At 40.2% G+C, this 22,953-nt stretch overlaps 1 protein-coding gene across 1 annotated transcript in view; it reads right to left on the bottom strand.

Annotated features, from left to right (window-relative positions):
• Positions 1–22,953, bottom strand: part of ATP1B3 (ATPase, Na+/K+ transporting, beta 3 polypeptide) — a 47,802-nt gene that overhangs the window by 5,896 nt on the left and 18,953 nt on the right. The window contains exons 2-6 of the mRNA XM_012002655.1: positions 17,603–17,694; positions 16,111–16,239; positions 13,467–13,574; positions 7,139–7,323; positions 4,965–5,015 (exon numbers count right to left, since the gene is read on the bottom strand). Coding sequence (XP_011858045.1) covers positions 4,965–5,015; positions 7,139–7,323; positions 13,467–13,574; positions 16,111–16,239; positions 17,603–17,669 — 540 coding nt within the window. The 5' untranslated portion in view covers positions 17,670–17,694. The remainder of the gene's footprint in view (positions 1–4,964; positions 5,016–7,138; positions 7,324–13,466; positions 13,575–16,110; positions 16,240–17,602; positions 17,695–22,953) is intronic.

Genomic DNA, 22,953 nt, shown 5'->3' with positions numbered 1-22,953 from the left:
TGATGCGCCCCACCCACCAGACAAGCTCTAATGATCCAGATGAAGAATATTTGCAAAGGGCAGGAAGTAACAATGCTAGGAGAAATCGCAAAAGCAATTTTCAGTCACTACTCAAACTCCACCCTTCATTTGTACTCTTTAACTTAGAAAATAAGCTTAAAATCAAAGATAACATTTTATATTAGAGAAAAACTAGTCACTTTGATATCAGTGCTTTTCTGCATTAATTGCTTTTGTTGAACCTATTTTACCTTAATATATGACCTTCATTTACAGAACGCATTTCCCCAAAATGAAAAAAAGGTTTTTCTTTGAGAAACAGTTTAGAGTACCTTGGAGTGTATTTTCTTTCTTTTTTTCTTTCTTTTTTATTCTGTTGCCTAGGCTGGAGTGCAATGGCCCGATCTCGGCTCACTGCAGCCTCCTCCTCCTGGGTTCAAGTGATCAAGTGATTCTCCTGCCTCAGCCTCCTGAATAGCTGGGATTGCAAGTGTGTGCCACCACGCATGGGTAATTTTTGTATTTTTAGTAGAGACGGGGTTTTGTCATGTTGGCCAGGCTGGTCTTGAACTCCTTACCTCAAGTGATCCGCCTGCCTCGGCCTCCCAAAGTGCTGGGATTACAGGCATGAGCCACCACGCCCAGCCCAGTGTTTCCCACCAGATACCACACTTAGCTTACACTTCCCTCCTTCAGGCCTAACAAGTCTTAGTGGGCAGCATCAATGACAGAGCAGGGCACTGGGGCTCAGAGTTAAGCCAGGTGCTCAAGACCACCAGGTGTGGCAGACGCTCAACTGCTCTCTCAGTGTGGGCCTAAACCATGCTCTTGGCAGGATTTTTCTTAATCTTTTAATTTATACCTTCTGTGAAAATAAACATTTAGAAATTGTGAAATATTAAAATGAGTATCTGAATAATGAGATACTCAGGGTGAAGCATATATGTCATAATTTTCTAAGTATATGAATAACATCATGTTTTTTTTCTTTTTGCAACGGAGTCTCGCTCTGTTGCATAGGATAGAGCAGAGTGGCGCAATCATGGCTCACTGCAACCTCTGCCTCCTGGGTACAAGCGATTATCTTGCCTAAGCCTCCCGAGTAGCTGGGATTACAGGCACGTGCCACCACGTCAGGCCATTTTAAAATTTTTAGTAGAGACAGCGTTTCGCCATGTTGGCCAGGCTGGTCTCGAATTCCTGACCTCTGGTGATCCGCCTACCTTGGCCTCGCAAAGTGCTGGGATTGCAGGTGTGAGCCACCATGCCGGGCAATAGTATCATATTGTAAACTATGAACAACTAACTCTAAGAACCTACTGATGGTCACTAAGTTCCACCAAAACAAAATGGAGTTTAAAAAATAATGCATTTTGTTTCTTCCCACTTTTGATTTTCTTAATATGATTCATTTTCATAATAAAATAAAATACTGGGAAAAAAATGTCATAAATATGAACACTACACCTTTTGCAGGAATCATCTTTTAAGCTGATATATATTAAAAGGCCAGCTTGGCCACCTGCGGTGGTTCACACCTGTAATCCCAGAACTTTCAAAGGCAGAGGCGGGTAGATTGCTTGAGGCTAGGAGTTCAAGATCAGCCTGGCAACATGGTGACACCCTGTCTCTACGGAGAGAGAGAGAGAAAAAAAAAGCACCTCCAAGTATGGTCAGTGTTTGTATTTTCAGGACGCTAACTTGTATAAAAGCAATTAAGGCAGAACAAAATCAATACAAGACAAATAAAAGACGTATTACGAAAAAGAACTAAAGAATTTAAAGAACACTTGATACAGACAAATCTAATAGCAAATTGCAATTATGATACGCAGTAAATGCTTCCTTCTGTTCTGGAGAGCCACATCTCTAAAATTTATGGGTTCTAACTGGTTTGTTACTTGTAACTAGCCCAGGGATAAAATGCCAGATTTTACAAACATTTCTTCCACTTTTGTGTTTTTCTAAAAGCAAAAAAAAAAAAAAATTCCACAACTAAATAAACAAAATTTAAAACCCACCTGCTTTGATTATTTTATGTACTTCACACATATCTCTCCAAAGCAAAAGGGAAAGCTAACTGAAATCGGAATCATTAAATCTGGATTTTTCATTAACACTCCCCCCAACTATTCTAGAAGCGAAGGATACATAATAGATAAACAACAAGAAAAATGCATTTAAAACCTTAAGGGGGTCGGGCGCAGTGGCTCACGCCTGTAATCCCAGTACTTTGGGAGGCCGAGGCAGGCGGATCACAAGGTCAGGGGATCAAGACCATCCCGGCCAACATGGTAAAACCCCGTCTCTACTAAAATACAAAAAATTAGCCAGGCGTGGTAGTTCGTGCCTGCAGTCCCAGCTACTCCGGAGGCTGAGGCAGGAGAATTGCCTGAAGCCGGGAGGCGAAGGTTGCAGTGAGCCGAGATCGCATCACTGCACTCCAGCCTGGGCAACAGAGAAACACTTGTCTCAAAAAAAAAAAAAAAAAAAAAACACACATCTTAAGGGAAGAGGTATATGGAATTGTTTATACTGGCCAAAGGCTTACACAATTTAAAGCTTAGGAAAATAATTTAAAGCTTTTGCGCTTCTGGCTTGAATGTGTTTTCCTTTCAGGTGATACTGGCTTTGTAGACCCAGGATTCCATCCAAGCTAATCCATGCAGCCTGCTCACAGGCTCCTGTATACAGGCGCACTGTCATGAAATTAGCACTTCTACCCAGCTGAAGCCTAGCACCCAAGCCCCAAGAACTTCCTACCAGAAAGCTTTGTGAGCCAGCCCTGAGGCTCATGAAGGGTTACCCAACATTTTTTCTAAATGTATCCTGTAGCTATAATGTTCTGACTTGAGAGCTGACAGTATATGCTGCCCACTAGATTTTTATAAGAATGTATCAAGAAAAGCTCAGCCGGGCGTGGTGGCTTATTTGTAATCCCAGCACTTGGGGAGGCCGAGGCGGGCGGATCATGAGGTCAGGAGACGGAGACCATCCTGGCTAACACGGTGAAACCCCGTCTCTACTAAAAAATACAAAAAATGAGCAGGGTGAGGTGGCTCATGCCTGTAGTCCCAGTTACTCGGGAGCCTGCGGACAGAGAATGGTGTGAACCTGGCAGGCGGAGCTTGCAGTGAGCCGATATCGCGCCAATGCACTCCAGCCTGGGCGACAAAGCGAGACTCCGTTCCCATTAAAAAAAAAAAAAGAAAGAAAGAAAAGAAAAGCTCAGCTTAGATGTGGTATCTGGTTTTAAGTGAGATTCTGGCTTGCTTTTTTTTTTTTTTTTGGACAGAGTCTCGCTCTGTCGCCAGGCTGGAGTGCAGAAGCCTGATCTCCGCTCACTGCAAGCTCCGCCCCCTCGGTTCGAGCGATTCCCCTGCCTCAGTCTCCTGAGTAGCTGGGACTACAGGCGCCCGCCACCACGCCCGGCTAATTTTTTGTATTTTGGTAGAGATGGGGTTTCACCATGTTGGCCAGGAGGGTCTCGATCTCCTGACCTCGTGATCCGCCCGCCTTGGCCTCCCAAAGTGCTGGGATTACAGGCGTGAGCCACCACGCCCGGCCGACTCTGGCCTTTTGTACAAGTTTCCCACTGAGCTGTCTGTGGCATAAAGAGGTAAAGTGAATTGCCAGTGGTCACACACACATAATTTCAACCCAGATGAGAAACCATAAACTTCCTGGCTTTTTATGCTACTCTAAATAGTGAATACTCTTAATATATTAGTAAGGACACTCCAAATCGGGAGTTCTCAAAATGTGTGCCTCAGACCAGCAGCATCAGCATCACCTGGAAACTTTAGTTAGAAATGCAAATTTTGGGCCTGCGCGGTTGCTCATGCCTGTAAGCGGGCAGATCATGAGGTCAGGAGATTGAGACCATCCTGGCTAACTCGGTGAAACCCCGTCTCTACTAAAAAAAAAAGCACACAAAAAATTAGCCTGCGGTGGTGGCGGGCGCCTGTAGTCCCAGCTACTTAGAGGCAGGAGAATGGCGTGAACCCGGGAGGCGGAGCTTGCAGTGAGCCGAGATCACGCCAGTGCACTCCAGCCTGGGTGACAGAGTGAGACTCTGTCTCAAAAACAAAAACAAAAAAAGAAAAAAAGAAAATGCAAATTTTGGGCCCTATCTCAGACCTACTGAGTCAGAAACTATGGGAATGGAGCCCAACAAGCAAACGTGATTCTGATGAACGATCGTTTGAGAGCCACTGAGCAAGAAGTTTCTGCCCAAATAAGAAGCCCATTAACAGTAAAAAGAATTTTTTTTTTCACAACTTTAAAAGTGATTTCAATGTAACATTTTAAGTAAAATATTTCTGTCCTACTATCGGAGTTGAAATGTTAATATTTAGCACAATGATAAGTTTAGAACTTAATGTCTCCTCAGAACTCTTACCCATCTTTTACATTATTTGTCTTAGGGGCATTTGCAGCATGGAGAGAAAACAAAAGAAAGTTATGAGATGAAAACTGCACAGTATTCTGGAAAAAACATTAAGCAGGGACAGGGGAGATAAATAATGCTTCTACCTTAAGGAAAATGTACCATATTTCATTAAATCTCAGATAGCATTGATAGCTAGCATGCCAACTAACAAACTATTAAGAAAGAGAAAAATGTCATGATACAGTATTAAGACACCATCAATTATAAGGGTAATCCCAATTTCAGTGTTACTGAGCTGGCAGAAAAAAAGTAAATCTTAGAATTGATGAAATATGGTATATGTGAAAATAAAGGCAATGTGTGCAAAATCAAATACACATGGAAAATGTCTTTCTGAATTATCATTAAGGAAGAGAAAGACTACTCTCAAAAAGGTTGGTGGAATTTTATTCTAAGGCACTACAAAGGACTTTAAAATGTGACAGGGAAGAAAAAAGACGACTAAATCCTTAGACTTTTAAAGTATTTTAAGAAACAAAGATTTAACAGGAGTTATTTTTTGAATACTAACCTTTGAAACACAATCTATCCTTGGCACTCCTTCAGGCTTTAATCCAATTATCTAAGGTTAAGAAATAGTGATAAATTTAAACATCACATAAGTATGCAATGGAACTTCCTCCCTCTGTTGCTGGGGACAAGGGATGAAGACTTTGAGATTAACACCAACTGTATATTAACCCAGTGAGTTACATCTGCCTTTTACTTTAATCTTATTTGAGGGGATTAAAATGAACTTTTAAATAAAATAACTTCAGCAATCAGGTATCTTATTACTGTCCTGGGCAATTTAGAAAATAAATCAATTACCAAAGATTTAACTGAAACAAAAGTACCCTTTGCTACCCTTAAAATAACAAACAAACAGAAACCCTTAAATCTAATTATTAGTATTTATATGAACAAATAATTTAATGTAAATAATAAGAACTGCAGAGGCACAATAATTAACTGTTCTTCACAAAACTATATTAGGTCACGCTCTCCATATTTCCATGAGGGCCCCACTGAGCCTCACTGTATCTCATAACCCATCTGCTCCCCAAAAGGCACACCCTGGGAGAGCCCTATTTTAAGACTCCTTTCATGTATGTAGGTGACAGAATTGAATCCTAACATATTTATACATTTTGTGAGATAATTTTTTGGCATTCTGAATTTATATGCAGTTTCCATGTGAATGCATGTAAAATCTAAATATTGCTCTCAAAAGACAAGTATTGTTGTGACCTAATAATAATGTCAATAGTGCTAACTGGGAACTGTACTGGTATGAAACCCCCTGCTACACTACATAAGCTCATCTCATCACTGATTCCTGTGTCTGATGCTGTCCTCCTGCCAAAGCCAGGCCCTGAGTCATCAGCAAGTATGGTCTCAGACCATTATCATTCAAAGAGGCCATCTTGGGAAAGAAAAGAAACCCCCGAGGTTGATCCTCTCCTGGCTTTCTACTGGGAACAAATTTTCAGCAACCTAGATGTTGTGAGGATACTTCTAGTAGACTGGGATTACAAAAGGCATCTCTGTTAAAACAAACTTAATTCATTTTATAAACTAGATCTAGTTTCACATTACTTTCAGCTTACTTTGTTAACTTCAATTCTTACTTCTGAATAAAGTCTAGTTGAAACATCCCACTAGTCATTTACTGAGCACCTAGAATGCTATGGGACAATCTGGAAGCTGTCAGTTATCCAAGGCCTCCCAAAGGGATGAAGGAGAGGCTGGAGGGGTGTCAGGCTGGGCATCTCAGGGCCTAGCTGGTTCTCCCTACAGGGAAGCTCCTTATTTAGCAGTGCCAACTTCAAAAGACTCAAGTTTTACTTTTATTAAGGCTGGTGGCAATTTGCTCACCAAAATGACTTATAAACTCATGATTTTGAGAAGTCTACACCTGTTTAAATGACCAGGAATGACTTCACTCAGACCTTGCAGGCCTCAAAACAGTAAGTGCATCAGAATACAACTCTGAAGTACATTTACAGAGCAGCAAGGCACAGGGGCTAGGGATCACTTTGTGACTCAAGAAAAGCTGTTATCAGGTTCTGTTGCACAATGACCCTAATTCATTAGCTTCTTACTTTGCTCACTACTATACAATTCAGGGAGCCCTTCTGTAAAACAGCAAAATGCTGCTACTTTGGATACAAGTGCAACATCCCACTGAACTCGTTAGAATGGGATTTATTTGTATTTCTGTTACTTAATTACATACACATATACATATAAAACTATGCTTCGCTACTGAGTATTTCGAAAAAGTTAAATAAGCTTAAACTTTATGGAGTCTGCAGAATTTTAAATTATTTCACAACACAGGATTCAAAGATGAGCACTGCACCCTAACAAGACTCTGCTTTGGTTATGACAAGGAGAACACTTGCCCCTTGGAGCATTAATCTGGTGAAATGCATGTAGGCGTTTCCAAAGAAGAAAAGTTTAAGTTACTTTAACTCCTTACTCCATGATTAATCTATGAACCTCTCTTTTTTTTTTGCCATATAAACTTTCTTCCAGTGAGTAATAAACATTATTGCTAGCCTTTAAAGCAAGCTACCCCCCCAATGATAACTTTTAATAAGTTATTTACCATTAACCCAACCCAAACAATCTAAAAATAGTTGCCTCCTTAAAAGAGAATACTAGAAAAAAAGCAGCAGCAGAGGTAAAATATGTACGTACTCTGTTCATTTTCACAAGAATACAAGGGTTTCCTTGGGAATAGCCAAAATCAGGATCATTCATACCACTGCATGCTTGAAGTAATGAAATAGGAAACTGACATGCAACATAAACTGGACCCTTCTGTTCAAAAAGTGCTCCATCAGGACAGACTGTGAGGTTCTTCTGTTCTTCTAAAGTATACGCTAAAAAGGAAACATACATGTGCACTAGATCAGCCAAAAAAGGTATTAAAAACAACCAGGAATATATAAACCTTAGGAAAATGTTCTTCAAAGACAAAAACAGCAATGTCAATTACCAGATAACTTTAGGGAAAGAATGTTAAGTTTGCCCCTTTACCTTTTAACAGCTAACTAGTGCTCTAAAGTTACTGCATTTCAATAATCATACAAACTGGATTATAGATCCATCTCTTCTGTCACCATTAGGTGGCGGTACCAGCCATGGCTAAAGCATTATCTGAATGCCTTCTGCATGCTTGGTGAACAATGGAGAGGATGTAAAAAGGCACTGCTGCTGCCCTCATGGAGCTTACGGTTTTGTGGGGAAGACAGACATTAAGTGAGTATAAAATCAGAATTGCAGAGGTATGAAGACATAGTGTTATGACAACCTACACTTAAAAAAAAAAAAAAGCAACTGAGCTGAATGCAGACGGGAATGTGGTAGTTAATGAAGTTAGGAGAAGCACTTCCAATGAAGGAAGGTAGAAGCCAGACCACACAGTCTTGTAAACTGTATTAAAGAATTTTGAGGGGTGCGGGTGAGTGTTCTGCCAAACAGCAATTAACAATCCACTAAAATATTTTAAACCAGGGCAAGTGGATAGTATGAACATACTTATGAAATTAACTCTGACTTCTCTGTGGGGTCAGTCCAGAAGGGAAAAAGAAGAGACCCGGAAAACGAGTTAGGAGACTATTAAAACAGCCCAGGTGAGAGACAACTAGCTCATAGAAGGGGGTTTTTAGCAGAGATGGAGTCTAAAGTGATAAAGGAGTAAAATGGTTAGAACTTGGCAATGGGAGGGAAGAGGGAGGAGAAATATGCAACAGACAATACAATTCTGCTCTGTACTTGGCAGTGTTTAGTTCAAGAGGCACACAGTGAGCAAGCCTGATGTGATCCCTGCCCTCAATGAGCTTACTCTAGTGAACAACACTTACTAATAAATAATTAAGATATAACAGTGCCTCAGTAAGAACTATTGGTGTGTGGGTGCAATTGGTACCAGAAAAAGGTATTGAATTCAACCAAAATAAGAACCAAATTTCAAAGAGTATGCCTCAAAAAGGAAGTGTAAAGTCTTTACCTTGGGGGGAAAAAAAATCACTGTCAAAATGTTTGGTTTCATCTTATGCTTATCCGAAACTAGGTTACTGTGGGAACTATGCACTCATTTAAAAGCACAGAATGATTCAGGTATTTTGTGGGGGTAGAGATAAACTTTATAACAAAACAGCATCATGACACTCAACACTTTGCAAAAAAATGTTAAGTCCTTCACCAATTTCCCCAAGGGCTTCTACTGCATAGACTCTCTGGTTTAGGTCAGTTCATCAGTGACCTTTCGTATTTTTTTTCATTATGCTGACTTCCACTTCCATACTATTAAGTGTGAGGAACTGTATGACGACCAGTTAGATTATGCAGAAGGCATGATGGGAACACAGAAAGGTCACTGAACCCAGAGTAACCAAAGAGCCCTATGCATCTGAAGAAAGCCTAAAATAAGAAAGACCAAAGCCTAAGTGCAATGGCTCATGCCTGAAATCCCAGCACTTTGGGAGGCTGAGATGGGCAGATTACTTGAGGCCAGGAGTTCGAGGCCAGCCTGGCCAACATGGTGAAACCCTGTCTCTACTAAAAATACCAAAATTAGCCAGGTGTGGTGGCGCAAGCCTGTAATCCTAGCTGCTTGGAAGGCTGAGGCATGAGGGTCACTTGAACCCAGGAGGTGAGGCTGCAGTGAGCTGAGATCAAGCCATTGCACTCCAGCCTGGGCAACAGAGTAAGACTGTCTTAATGAAGGAAACAAACAAACAAAAAAGACCAAGATAACAGGAGGAATGAATGACCCTAAAGGAAAGAGATAACTGGAACAAAATAAAACTTTAGGTTCAATTAGTATCTGCAGGAAAGAAACAGAGAAGACATTATGTTTTAACCAGATACAGTATCTTTCAAACATGAAAAAGGAGCACATAAGGATCAACAGCAGTTGAATGTTTTAAGAAACAAAAAAAGAGTTGAAAATTAAAGTAAATCCCCCAGAAAGTCTAATTAAGTCAAAACAAAATAAGAGAAAAACAAGAGGTCTAAGACACAACAAACAGAATAGTTCTAGAAAGAGAAAACCAGAAAATTGAGTTGAAGAAATTATCAAAGTGTTACCAGAGGATAATTTCCCTGAACTGAAGAACTTAAGTCTTCATCCTGAGAGACCTGCAATCAAGTCTCAGCAAAATATTTTAGAGACAGAGATCCAGACAGAAATTTTAGAACCCAAAAGAGATAGAGAAAATTGAAAAAGAAAATGAAAAACTTTCAGAAGAAAAAAGGCAAATACAAAGAACTGAGTTCTACATGGAGGTACACTAGCAAATATAAAGGCAGAAACAAGACATTTTCCGAAATAAAAGGGTCCAAATTTACATTTCTGGTGTCTTTTCTTATAAAATTACCTGAGAATGTACTCCATCAAAACTAAGGAGTAAATTAAGAGAAAAAAAAAAAAAAAAAAAAAGGGCAGGGCAAGAGCCAAGAAACAGTGGGTCCAACAAAAGAAAGTGGCAAAAGGAAGTTCCCCAAAGGACAGTTGGGAGTAAAAGGCTGATGTAGAAATAGTACAGACTGCAGCAGGAGGGAAAGGGCTCCAGGAGGTAGTTTTCCAGAAAAAAGAGACTCAAGAAAATACCTCAAATGATAGTTTACAAATAAGGAAGTCAGAAGAGAGTATCTACAGATGATAGAAGAAGATATAAAGACCAGGTATAAAAAAGCAACCAATAGTGACACTGAAAATAGTAATCAATTAAGAAAGGGAGGAAGGTCTGAGACATGTGAACTAAGTAAAGAAAATGTATAAAAGTGATAATAAAGTGATAATGTATAGAAGTAAAAAATCAAGAACCAGCAGGAAAAGTGTAATATTTATAGATACAGAAGGAAAACACTGTAAGAAAAAGTTCAGAAGCATGAAATTATTCCCTACCAAAAATATATCTAGAGGCCAGGCACAGTAGCTCATGCCTGTAATCCCAGCACTTTGGGAGGCCAAGGTGGGTGGATCGCTTGAGGCCAAGAGTTCAAGACCAGCCTGGGCAACATAGCGAGACCCCATCTCTACAAAAAATTAAAAAATTAGCCAGGTGTGATGATGTGAGCCTGTAGTCCTAACTACTCAAGAGGCTGAGACAGGAGGATCACTTGAGCCCAGGAGACTGAGGCTACAGTGAGCTGTGATTATGCCACTGGGTGACAGAGAGAGACCCCATCTCAGACAAATAGACAAAGGAAAGAAAGAGAAAAGAAATGTGCCCAGAATCAGACTATTTTTCACAAACTCCATTGCTCTCTCCCTTGCCAAGCCACCGTCTCCACTTACCTGGATTACTGTAAGAGCCTAACTAGCTTCCCCAATTCCCCCTTCTAGTCTAGTTTCAAAGAGCTGCTCGTAGGATCCTTTAAAAATCTGAATTAGATCATGTTATTATTCACTGCTTAAAATTCCCCATCATGGTCACTGTAAAAGCCAAAGAACTTAACAACGGGTTCTAAGGACCTACAGTCTGGACCTCCTTTAACTCCCTAACCTCAATCTCCTACTACTCTCCCCTGGCTCACTCCATTCACCCCCTCTTGCTTCCTTGATGAATGTTCAACACATCAGCACCATAAGCCTCAGGGCCTTTGCACCCACTGCTTCCTCTGCTGGACATTTCCATGCCTACTTCTTTCACCTCCTTCTGCTCTTCCCTCAAGGTTCCCTTTCAATAAGGCTTTCCTAGACCACTCTGCATGTAAAACCACAATCCTTCCCAACTTACCCTATCTCCTTTTTCTGCTTTATTTTCCCCCTCAAGACGTATTATCTTCTAATTCACCACGAGACTAAGCTCCAGAAAGACAGGAATTTTTCTTCTATTCATTGTTGGAACCCAAATGAGTGCCTGCCACAAAGCAGGCCCTCAAAAAATATGTGAATAAATTAATAGGACTTCTGCTAGAAGGGAGGAGGGCAGGGAACACTTCACTGCAGACCTTTTTAGCTATTAAACCATGGATAATACTTTCACAAAAGTCTTTTTTAAATAATACATATTTAACTGTCAAGGAAAAGAGATTAGGAAGATAGTAGATAATGTGGGATCAAAAGCAGCTTTTGGTTTAAGATAGGAGAGAGTTGAAGATTTTTTTCAAGTTGATAGGAAGGATCCAATAAAGACAGAAAGGCTAAATACACACAAGAAGAGAGAGTACATAGTATGTTTCTTAGACATTGAGAGAGGATGAGATCCAAAGCAGGAGTGACACAGGTGGCCTCAAGTGAGAGGAAGGGCAGCCCCCGATCAGAGCAGGAGGAATGTGACATAAAATGGCTGCCATTGTAGATCTGTTTTACTGGTAATGGGGAAACTGGAGGAGCTCCCATCTGAGTTCTTCTATTATCTCTTGAAGCAAGAAATCAGGTTATATGAAGAGAGTGAGTTATAAGGAAAAAGGTAAGGGGTTAAAGGCTTGAAAGTTGGAAATAATCCTTTCAGAGAATTATCCAGAGAAATTCCATAGGATTACCAAGCAGTGAAGCAAGTCCATTTGAGGGAGGTGCTCAAATACTCACAGTGCTAATCAGTCCTGCTCAGTATCTGCTCAGGGGCAGGGGCACAGAAGGATGAGCTACATCCAGTAATTATATGGCTTTATCCAGGAGTGGGGTTCTGCCACAGGGTGTGACATGAAGACTGACAGGTCTGGGATTTTAGAGCACCAGTAAAAGTAAAAATGAAATACAAGCCATGGAATTAAGCTACATAAAAGGGAAGATGGGGTGGGAGATGAGACAAGGTAATGTTCTACGGAGCAGGTGCAGTTGTGTGTGGCTGAGGAAGAGATGAGCTGATCACGAACCAGCAGGCCAGGGTATTCGATGATTACTCATGTGACTGTTAACACCATTCACATAAATGGCTGGGCCAAACAAAACAGGAGGAAAAGTTGGGCTAGGATGGCTATCAAACAACGTTACAAACTGGTAACTTTGAAAAACTGATGTACTAAAAATCAGACACAGATATAACTTTAAAATAATAAACCATTTCCCATCCCCAACACAAACACTACATTGGACGCAAAAGATCCAAGTCCTCAGAGGAACTATTTCATACAATATAGATTTGCTCTATTAATTAAAATATTTAGTTTTAATGCAGAATAAATGTTACATCTCAAGAAACTTAGTGTACTTATTAAAGGCAGAAAAATCAAATCTACTGCCCATTAGTAAGCCCCTGTGTCTTTCTATAGTTAGAACAGTCTCACAAGTAATTACAAAATGCACTTGTTCAGTTGTCTAACAGAAGGAAATAAAAGGTAATACACACTCTTTCACATGCTGTGTTTTTTTTTTGAGACGGAGTCTCGCTCTGTCGCCCAGGCTGGAGTACAGTGGTGCAATCTTGGCTCACTGCATCGTCCGCCTCCTGCGTTCACGCCATTCTCCTCCCTCAGCCTCCCGAGTAGCTGCGACTACAGGCACCCGCCACCTTGCCGGCTAATTTTTTGTATTTTTAGTAGAGACGGTTTTTCACCGTGTTAGCCAGGATGGTCTTGATCTTCTGACCTCATGATCCACCCACCTCAGCCTCCCAAAGTGCTGGGATTACAGGTGTAAGCCACCGCACCCGGCCCAAAAGGTAATACACATTCTAAGAATGATGTCTCTAAATGTAATCACAAACTTGGTACTTTTTTTTTTTTTGAGACAGAGTTTTGCTCTTGTTGCCCAGGCTGGAGTGCAGTGGCACGAACTCGGCTCACTGCAACCTCTGCTTCCCAGGTTCAAGCGATTCTTCTGCCTCAGCCTCCCGAGTAGCTGGAATTACAGGCGCATGCCACCACACCCAGCTAATTTTGTACATTTAGTAGAGACGGGGTTTCACCACATTGGCCAGGCCGGTCTCAGACTCCTGACCTCAGGTGATCTACCCGCCTCGGCTTCCCAAAGTGCTGGGATTACAGGTGTGAGTCACCGTGCCTGCCCCACAATTTGGTACTAATTTCTATAATTAAAATCTCTGACCTTACTCTAAGAAAACATACTCACGTTTTAGAAACTTCTTAAGGTCTTCAATGTACCCTGCATAAGAAGTTGGATCAGACCTACTGAATGTATATTCCAATGCAGTCACTGGTTTTGGAAAAACCATAAGTCCTATAAAGAGATAAAAGGGAGAGATTATCAAATTTCCTTCTCTTCTTTTCCTTACTTTTATCTCTAAAAAGCAGATCTCAGCAAATTACATGGAAAATTGTGTTGACAGTATGCTGAAACCATCAAGAACTTCCCAATTCTAATTATGAAGGCACAGACATCTAAAATTAAAAAGAATTCAAACCTTCAAAACTATCTCAGACATTACCGATTAGAAACCATCCCTAAATTTGATTATCTACAGTTAATTATAATCTTCCTTTTTAAAAGATGCAATTTTACTTTGAACTTTCTATATTCATTTTTTAAAAATCAAATAACATTTTTAGGTTTTGTCAATGTGCCATTAATACAAAGAAAAAAATTTTAGCAAATCAAAACCTAAGTACTTTTGTCATTTAAATTACAACTGTACAGAAACATTCATAAGACAGCTAACTCCTTTTCAGTGAACAACGTCTATGCATTTTAAACTTCATGGCAAATATTCTTCCTTCAATAGCAGATATTGCTCTGTAATCAAAATGTGGTTTTCACATACTGAATTTGGAGTATAACCACCAACAATTCCTATCAGAAGTCGACGACCATGTAATACAGACCACGTTGCTTAAGCTTACTAATGAAGAAAAGGCAAGTAGATTTATCGGTAAGAAACAATCAGGCTTCCAACTTTAATATAAGCTTTCCTTGTTTAAAAAGCATTAGACCAGCTGGGTGCAGTGGCTCACGCCTATAATCCCAGCACTTTGGGAGGCCGAGGCGGGCAGATCACTTGAGGTCAGGAGGTTGAGACCAGCCTGGACAACATAGTGAAACCCCGTCTCTACTAAAAATACAAAAATTAGGCGGGTGTGGTGGCGCATGTCTGTAGTCCCAGTTACTTGGGAGGCTGAGGCAGGAGAATGGCTTGAACCCGGGAGGCAGAGGTTCCAGTGAGCTGAGATCGTGCCATTGCACTCCAGCCTGGGTGACAGAGCGAGAGTCCATCTCAAAAAAACAAAACAAACAAACAAAAAAAACGAAAAAACAAAACAAAAAGCATTAGATCTAGATTATTAATTCAACCTTGCACATAGGCTTTAAAACAATCCTAAAATTTTCTCTAGTCTTCAAACATTCCCATACTTAATATATCACACATGTACATATAATACGTATTATATGTATCTAATATACAACACATACATATTATATATGTATTACATGTACACATGTGCTATATTAAATATGGAAATGTTTAATATATCCCATATGTAATATATACATATGTACATGTGTATGCATGTATATATATTTATTTAAACTAACGATACTTTAAGTACTAAAATAATCGACAAATAAGTTTAAGAAACTCAGTTTAAAACTGTACTTAAAAATATTTAACACATATACTTACATATTTCATACAATTATAAACAGAGTTCAGTGGTTTTGAAATAGATGAGACTATGTTCAATGGTAAGTCACATCACTTAAATAGCAAGTAAAGAATAATCTTAGAATTAGTCTAAGGTAGGAAAAAAACAGGACTACAATGAGAGATGAGGGAAAAGTAGCATCGGAGCTAATCTCTGACCCTTGCTCCAATACACTAAGAGTTTTAAAAGAGTTATTCAGGATATTTAGACTAAGATTAGGTGTAAACAAAAGAAATCATTAGAAAAAATTGTTCTTCTAGGAAAAAAAACGGTTCAGGAAATTAGTTCAGTTTGGCTGGTGATATAGCTCAGAAGTCTATACAGTGAGCAAGGATCTAGATAAGGGTGCTTCCATCTCGGCATTATTGGCATTTTGGGCTAATTATCTGTTGTGGGGGTTGTCCTATGCAATGTAGGATGTTTAGCAACATCCCTGGCCTCTACTCACAGTACCCTCTCCAGCTGTAACAACCAAAAATATTTCCAGATGCTGCCATATGACCCAGTGGTTGAAAACCGCTGCTCTAGAGAGAAACCTGCTAGACTCCCACCTTCCTGGCCTGATTCCCCACTCTCCTGCCCTCTAAATCCCGCTCCTCTAGGACTGAACCTTCTTCTCTAGGTAGAACCTTCCTTTCTCTGTCATCTCTAGCAGTTAGTTTACAGTTTTTGGAATTACAGACACTGAAGTTCTGCACATTACTATTTCTTACTTTTCTAAGAATTACCAGCATCTGAGGACAAGGGTCATGTCCAATCACCAAGGGAGAGCTGGCATTCAAAGACTGTTTAGGCCGGGTGTGGTGGCTCACCCCTGTAATCCCAGCACTTTGGGAGGCCGAGGTGGGTGGATCACCTGAGGTCAGGAGTTCGAGACCAGCCTGGCCAACATGGTGAAACCCCTTCTCTACTAAAAACACAAAATTAGCCGGGTGTGGTGGTGCATGCCTGTAATCCCAGCTACCTGGGCGGCTGAGGCAGGACAATCGCTTGAACCCAGGAGGCGGAGGTTGCAGTGAGCCGAGATCATACCATTGCACTCCAGCCTGGACAACAAGAGCAAAACTCTGTCTCAAAAAAAAAAAAAAAAAAAGTCATAACTGCAAGATAATTACCTGGACTAGGAATCTGGTCACGGTATTTCGGAACCTCATCATTGAGAGTCTGAAGCATAACCCACATCGTGAATGAGAAGAGTGCAGCCAGGAACCCATAAAAAACTAGGTAGAAGAGTAAGATCAAACCTGTAAAAGAAAATAAAATGTATGAAATGTGCACACATGTGTGTGTGTATACATGTTTGGCCAGGTTAAAGAACAAACCAACTATTCTTGCAAGGGTATGATCCCAAGCTTTGCCATGCACATAGCCAAATATCCTCATATTCAGGACACATAAATTTGCCCAAGCAAGGGGTATTTCAGCAGGCAGCACCCACCCATCCCATGATCCCTCCTTTCCTCTGGTATTTCCAAGTTAAAGCAGCTTCCACCATTCATACTCTGGTTCAAAATCAAAGCTTTAAAATTCCAGCACATAAGGGAATGTTTCCCAAAATGAAGTTGATGCCCTCTAAAAAGATAAAAGATGGTTTTAGGTAAACAAAACCCCCAATATTTACATGTTCCTTTAAGTGGCGAATATAAAAGAATTAGTACATGAAACCCATATTTCACAGACAGTAATTATTTGCTTAAATTTAAGTTTTAAAAAGTGAGTTGATGGCTCACACCTGTAATCTCAGCACTTTGAGAGGCTGAGATGGGAGGATCGCCTGAGCCCAGGAGTTGGGACCAGGCCAGGCAACACTTTGTCTTTACAAAAAATTAAGTGCTCACTTCGGCAGCACATATACTAACAGCGGAACGATACAGAGAAGATTAGCACAGCCCTCGTGCCAGGATGACATGCAAATTTGTGAGTCGTTCCATATTTAAAAATTTTACATATATATATTTTTAAAACTGAGTTCATTGAAAGAATATCAGGAAATATGCAGAGAAGGCAAACTCATGAAGATAGCATTCAATGAATAAAGTTTAGGACACACTGGTCAAATGGAAGGGCTCGTGCAGAAGTGAAAAAAGAACAAGGCCAGAAACAAGCCCTCTGATCAACAGAATTTCACAGCTCTACTGCCAAGCACAATGCAAGATTTGGGAGACACACGTTTCAACATTAAGGGCTTAATCTTTTTCCTTTCACAATTTGGGAACACTAAGATAGATCTATCCTGAACCAGTGACTTATTCTGGGAACACTTAAAATCAATTATTTTTCTAAAATGTCTATATTCAAAGTTCTAACACCAGAAGTGGCTGCCGACAAGTATATTAGAATACATTGGTAAAGTCACTTGTATTTCAATGTTTAAAAACTGATCAAAGATTTCTGTAATAATACATTTCTGAATATATTCTTTCCCGCCCCCCGGGGAGTGGTTCCACAACTTTCTTCTGATTCTCAAAACACCCCATGACCCCAAAACAGATTGTACTGAAAGCCAGGTAACTTTTATTTCTCAACTGCATGGCAGGAATCTCCCCCAACCCCAAGCAATTTCATTTTATAATTTAGACGAGCATTCTACCCCTCCCCCACAATTACCAGGTGGCCAAAATAAGGATCGAGAGGACAGAAGAGAGGAGAACAGGATGTCACCTTCAGACAGCATCACTTCCCTACCACATACTGCGATCCTGTTGCAGAAAAAGAAAAGGAAGACCAATCTCAAAGAAGTAATCAGTTTGCTATAGAGAGAAATGAAACACACAGAAAGCCCACAGGCCAGTTTAATAAGATACTGATCTTATTAAAATAAGATCTTATTAAAGATCTTATAAGATCTTTGAGATCCAGGTATTTGCAGGAATGAAGGGATAAAATCCTCTACACCAAGGATGACAGAAACATAAATGTAATGAGTGTGGCTGTATTCCAATAAAGTTTTGCTTACAAAAATAGGCAGATTGGGGCCACAGTAGTTTGTTGACCCATGCAGTTGACACTAAAGTGGAGATGTCTGAAACAAAAGTGCTAAGAGTTTATTTAGCAGTGTTTTTAAGTCATCTTAAAATATTCTTATCACAATACTGTTTTGAACATTTTGATTTTAAATTTCTAGGAAAATAATGTAAATTATATTTACAAAATAGTTACAAAGCAAATAAATATATAGCAGATATGAACAAACTGTCTCCAAATCTGCTTTCTAAAGAACAATTACACAATGAAAATAATGAGTATAAAGAATTACGTTCATACAATATGTACACAAATTAATAGCTATGTCCCAAATCTAATGCCATATACTAGTGGCCATTAGAAACAAGTAAAAAAGTTATTTCCAGCACTAAAGTGAATTTTCCTTACTTGAACAAGATCCTTCTGCCAAGAACCAAACCTAATTTTTAAAAACTTAAACTAGTTAGTCTCACATATAAATATGATACTTTATCAACTACCTCTTCCCCCACTAAGAGAAAAAATACCAGAAAATAAAAACAGAAGTTGTACATTGCTACTCTTACCCAGGTGTAAAATGTCAGTTAAGTTAGTTACTCAGATGTAGTTTGCTGATGGGGATCTAAAGGGTGGTGTCTTGACTTAGTCATGGATAGTGTTCATGGAACCTGTTCAATGTGCCATGCCCGCCTCAGTGCTACTTGATGTAAGCAGAAAACAGCAAACACAGCCTAAATAGTGCCTATCATATGACTAACGTTCCCTAGTTAGTTTAAAATCTTTCAAGAAATTTCCTTAAGTCATTATCCAACTAAAGAAACTAACATGGGCCAGGCAGAGTGGCTCACGCCTGTAATCCCAGCACTTTGGGGGGCCAAGGCGGGCAGATCAGTTGAGGTCAGGAGTTCAAGACCAGCCTGGCCAACATGGTGAAACCCCGTCTCTACTAAAAATACAAAAAATTAGCTGGACATGGTGGTGCATGCCTATAGTCCCAGCTACTTGGGAGGCTGAGGCGGGATGATCACTTGAGCCCGGAAGGCAGAGGCTGCAGTGCACTAAAAATTATGCCACTGCACTCCAGCCTGGGCGACAGAATGAGACTCCATCTCAAAAACCAAACTAAAAAAAACCAAACAAACTAACATGGACTTAAATGATGAAGAAACATCAGTATTTTATTTCTTTGAGATGGAGTTTCACTCTTGTTGCCCAGGATGGAGTGCAGTGGTACAATCTTGGCTCACTGTGACCTCTGCCTCCCAGTTCAAGTGATTCTCCTGCTTCAGCCTCCCAAGTAGCTGGGATTTACAGGCGCCTGCCACCGCTCCTGGCTAATTTTTGTATTTTTAGAAGAGACGGGGTTTCACCATGTTGGCCATGGCCAGGCTGGTCTCAAACTCCTGATCTCAAGTGATCCACCCAGCTTGTCCTCCCAAAGTTTTAAAAGTTCTTTATATATAGATGCAAGCCCCTTATCAAATATATAATGTGCAATTATTTTCTCCCATTACACGAGTTATCCTTTTACTTTCGTAATAATGTTATTTAAGCAAAAAAGTTATTAATTTTGATGAAGTACCACTTATCTATTTTTTCTTTGGTTGCTTGTGCTTTTAGTGGCATATCTAAAATAACACTGACTAATCCAAGGTCATAAAGACTTGCGTCTATGTTTACTTCTAAGAATTTCATAAATTAGCTCTCAAGTTTGGGTCTTTTATCCATTTTGAGTTAATTTTTGTATACAGTTTAAGGTAGGGGTCCACCTTCATTGTTCTGCATAGAAATATCCAGTTGTCCCAGTACTGTTTAAAAAACCATTTGTTGGCCAGGCACAGTGGCTCATGCCTATAATCCCAGCACTTTGAGAGGCCAAAGCAAGCAGATTACCTGAGGTCAGGAGTTCAAGACCAGACTGGCCAACATGGTGAAAACTGGTCTCTACTAAAAATATGAAAATTAGCTGGGCGTGGTGGCATGCACCTGTAATCCTAGCTACTCGGGAAGCTGAGGTGGGAGAATCGCTTGAGTCCGGGAGGGCAGAGATTGCAGTGAGCCAAGATTGTGCCATTGCACTCCAGTCTGGGTGACAGAGTGAGACTCTGTCTCAAAACAAAAAACAAAAACCGAAACCCAATGAACATGTACTGTTTTAATAAAATGTATGCAGATATATGTATGTATACACACATTCTCACATTTTATATAATTAAAATTATTGTAATATAAAAAGATTAAACAAGATTAAATAACCTGCCTAAGATTAACCTACCAGTAAAAGAAACAGACCAGTATCTCTCCATGTGGTACCTCACCTGGCCTGCTCTCCCAGGGAGTCTCAAGCTCTATTGTCTTTTCTGATTAAAACTCCCATTCTCTAAATAAAAATGTCTCATTCAAATAGTCTGTGTTATTCAGGGTGATAGACACTCACATGTGAATAATATCTGCTGCTTCTCTATAAGAGTTCAGTTATTACAAATGACAGACATGTAAACAATGAATTATAGATACTGGATGCTAGGAAAAAAACAGAAAAAGAATCCTCTCTAGCAGGGAGAGGAAGAAAAGGGACATCAGAGAAGGCCACCCAGAAATAAGGTAGTTGGTTCACCAAAGATGGAGAGGAGGGAGCTCTGGGTCAAGGAGACTAGGTTATGAGACGGAGTACCAGAGCAGGAGCAGTCAGATGAGCACAGCTTTGCTTCTCTCAGTATGCATGAGTCCCTGGTGCCAAGCAACTAGCAACAGTAGCAGCAGCATCTGCTTGAAGTAGGAACAGGGAGCTTGGGTGCTTGGGCTGAAAAGTGGGCAATGTTCTGAAAGGGTTGGTGAAAGGTTAAAGGAGCAGACAGCCTCCACACCCAGGCTGCTCTTGGCTCTACAGGCTACCTCCATCCCCGAATGTTGTAACAGGAAAGTCTAAACACAAGAAGAGGAGCACAAAACCAGTTATTATCACACATTCAAGATACAACTAATCCATAAAGAAAAGTACGAAACTCAACGAAGACAGCAATACCTGAAAACACTGGGCCATATCAGCAAATAGAACAAAGAAAAATAAGCATAATTAAAACCGTAGAAGGTGAAGGATAATTTTCAAAAATCAGGTATCATATTCTGATTATTGAAATAAAAAACTTAGTAGAGAAGCTTAACTGAAGAAGAATCAAACTACAGAAGAACCCAGTTACTAAAATGAAAAAGCAAACCAAAGACTGGGAAAAAATATTTGCAAAACATAAAATAAATGCCTCACTCATATCTAGAATATACAAAGAACTTTTACAACAAAACATATTATTTTATTTTAGAGACAGGGTCTCGTTCTGCTGCCCAAGCTGGAGTGCAGTGGCACAATCACAGCTCACTGCAGCCTCAAACTCCTGGGCTCAAGCAATCCTCCTGCCCCAGCCTCCCCAGTAGCTAGGACTATAGGCACATACCACCATGCCCAGCTAATTAAAAACAAATTCTTCTTCCGTAGAGAAGGGGGGGGTCTTTAAAAAAAATTTTTTTTTGTTGTAATTTTACTAGAGATGGGGTTTCACCATATTGGCCAGGCTGTTCTTGAACTCCTGACTTCAAGTGATCCTCCTGCCTCGGCCTCCCAAACTGCTGGGATTACAGGCATGAACCATCATGCCCAGCCGAGAAGGGGATCTTGCTCTGTTGTCCAGTCTGCTCTCAAACTCCTGGGCTTAAGTGATCCTCCCGCCCTGGCCTCCCAAAGTGCTGGGGTTACAGGTGTGAGCCAATGCGCCCAGTCCAAGACACATTTTTTGAAACAGGTAAAAGATCTGAACAGAAACTTCCCCAAGATACAAAGATTGCAAAAATAAGCCCATAAAAAGGGTGTTCCAAATCATTAGTCACCAGGAAAGGGCAAATCAAAGCTATAATGAGCTACCACTACATACCCACCAGAATGCTAGAAATTTTAAAGACTGACCATACCATGTAATGACCCAGAAGTGGAGCAACTGAAACTCTCACGTCCTGCTGGTGGGAATGTTTTTTTGTTTGTTTGTTTGTTTTTAAAGAAAAGAAAAGTTTCACAATCTTTTGAAAAGTTAGCAACACGCACACCTACCAAAAGATCCAGCCAATCTACTCCTAGATATCTACCCAAGAAAAATAAAAGCACATGTTCACACAGCAGGGAAATGCGAATGTTCAGACACTTTATTTGTAATCACTGAAAACTGCAAACAACCCAAATATCCACCAATAGATGAATTAATAAATTTGGCTATATCCATACAATGCAATACTATTCAGCAATAAGAACTACGGATACACATGGAAACATAGATGGATCTCAAAATAATTATGCTAAAGAAAAAAGAGGCGGGGCACAGTGGCTCATGCCTGTAATCCCAGTACTTTGAGAGGCTGAGGCAGGCGGATCACCTGAGATCAGGAGTTCAAGACCAGCCTGGCCAACATGGTGAAACCCGGTCTTTACTAAAAATACAAAAAGTTAGCCAGGTGTGGTAGCAGGCACCTGTAATCCTAGCTACTTGGGAGGCTAAGGCAGGAGAATTGCTTGAACGCAGGAGGCGGAGGTTGCAGCGAGCTGAGATCGTGCCACTGCACTCCAGCCTGGGCGACGCTGTGAGACTCCATCTTAAAAAAAAAAAAAAAGAAAGAAAACAAAAAGAAAGAAAAAAGAGACAATAACATGCACATGACCTGTCATCTTCTATGACAGTCAGACCCTCCCCCCCAAAAAAACATACTGCATGATTCCACATACATACACCATGAAACATTTCAGTCAGTGACAGACTGCATACACAACAATAGTCCCATTAAGCTCATAATAAAGCTGAAAAATTCCTATGTGTTGTGATGTCGCAACACAATGCATTACTCACGTGTTTGTAGCAATGCTGGTATAAACAAACCTACCAGTCACATAAAAGTGTAGTACGTAACAACAATGTACAATGCATAATACTTAATAATGATGATAATAAACTGCT

The sequence above is a fragment of the Mandrillus leucophaeus genome, unplaced genomic scaffold (genome assembly GCF_000951045.1).
Source record: "Mandrillus leucophaeus isolate KB7577 unplaced genomic scaffold, Mleu.le_1.0 Scaffold693, whole genome shotgun sequence".
Taxonomy (NCBI): domain Eukaryota; kingdom Metazoa; phylum Chordata; class Mammalia; order Primates; family Cercopithecidae; genus Mandrillus; species Mandrillus leucophaeus.
This window is presented reverse-complemented; position numbering and strand designations above follow the sequence as displayed.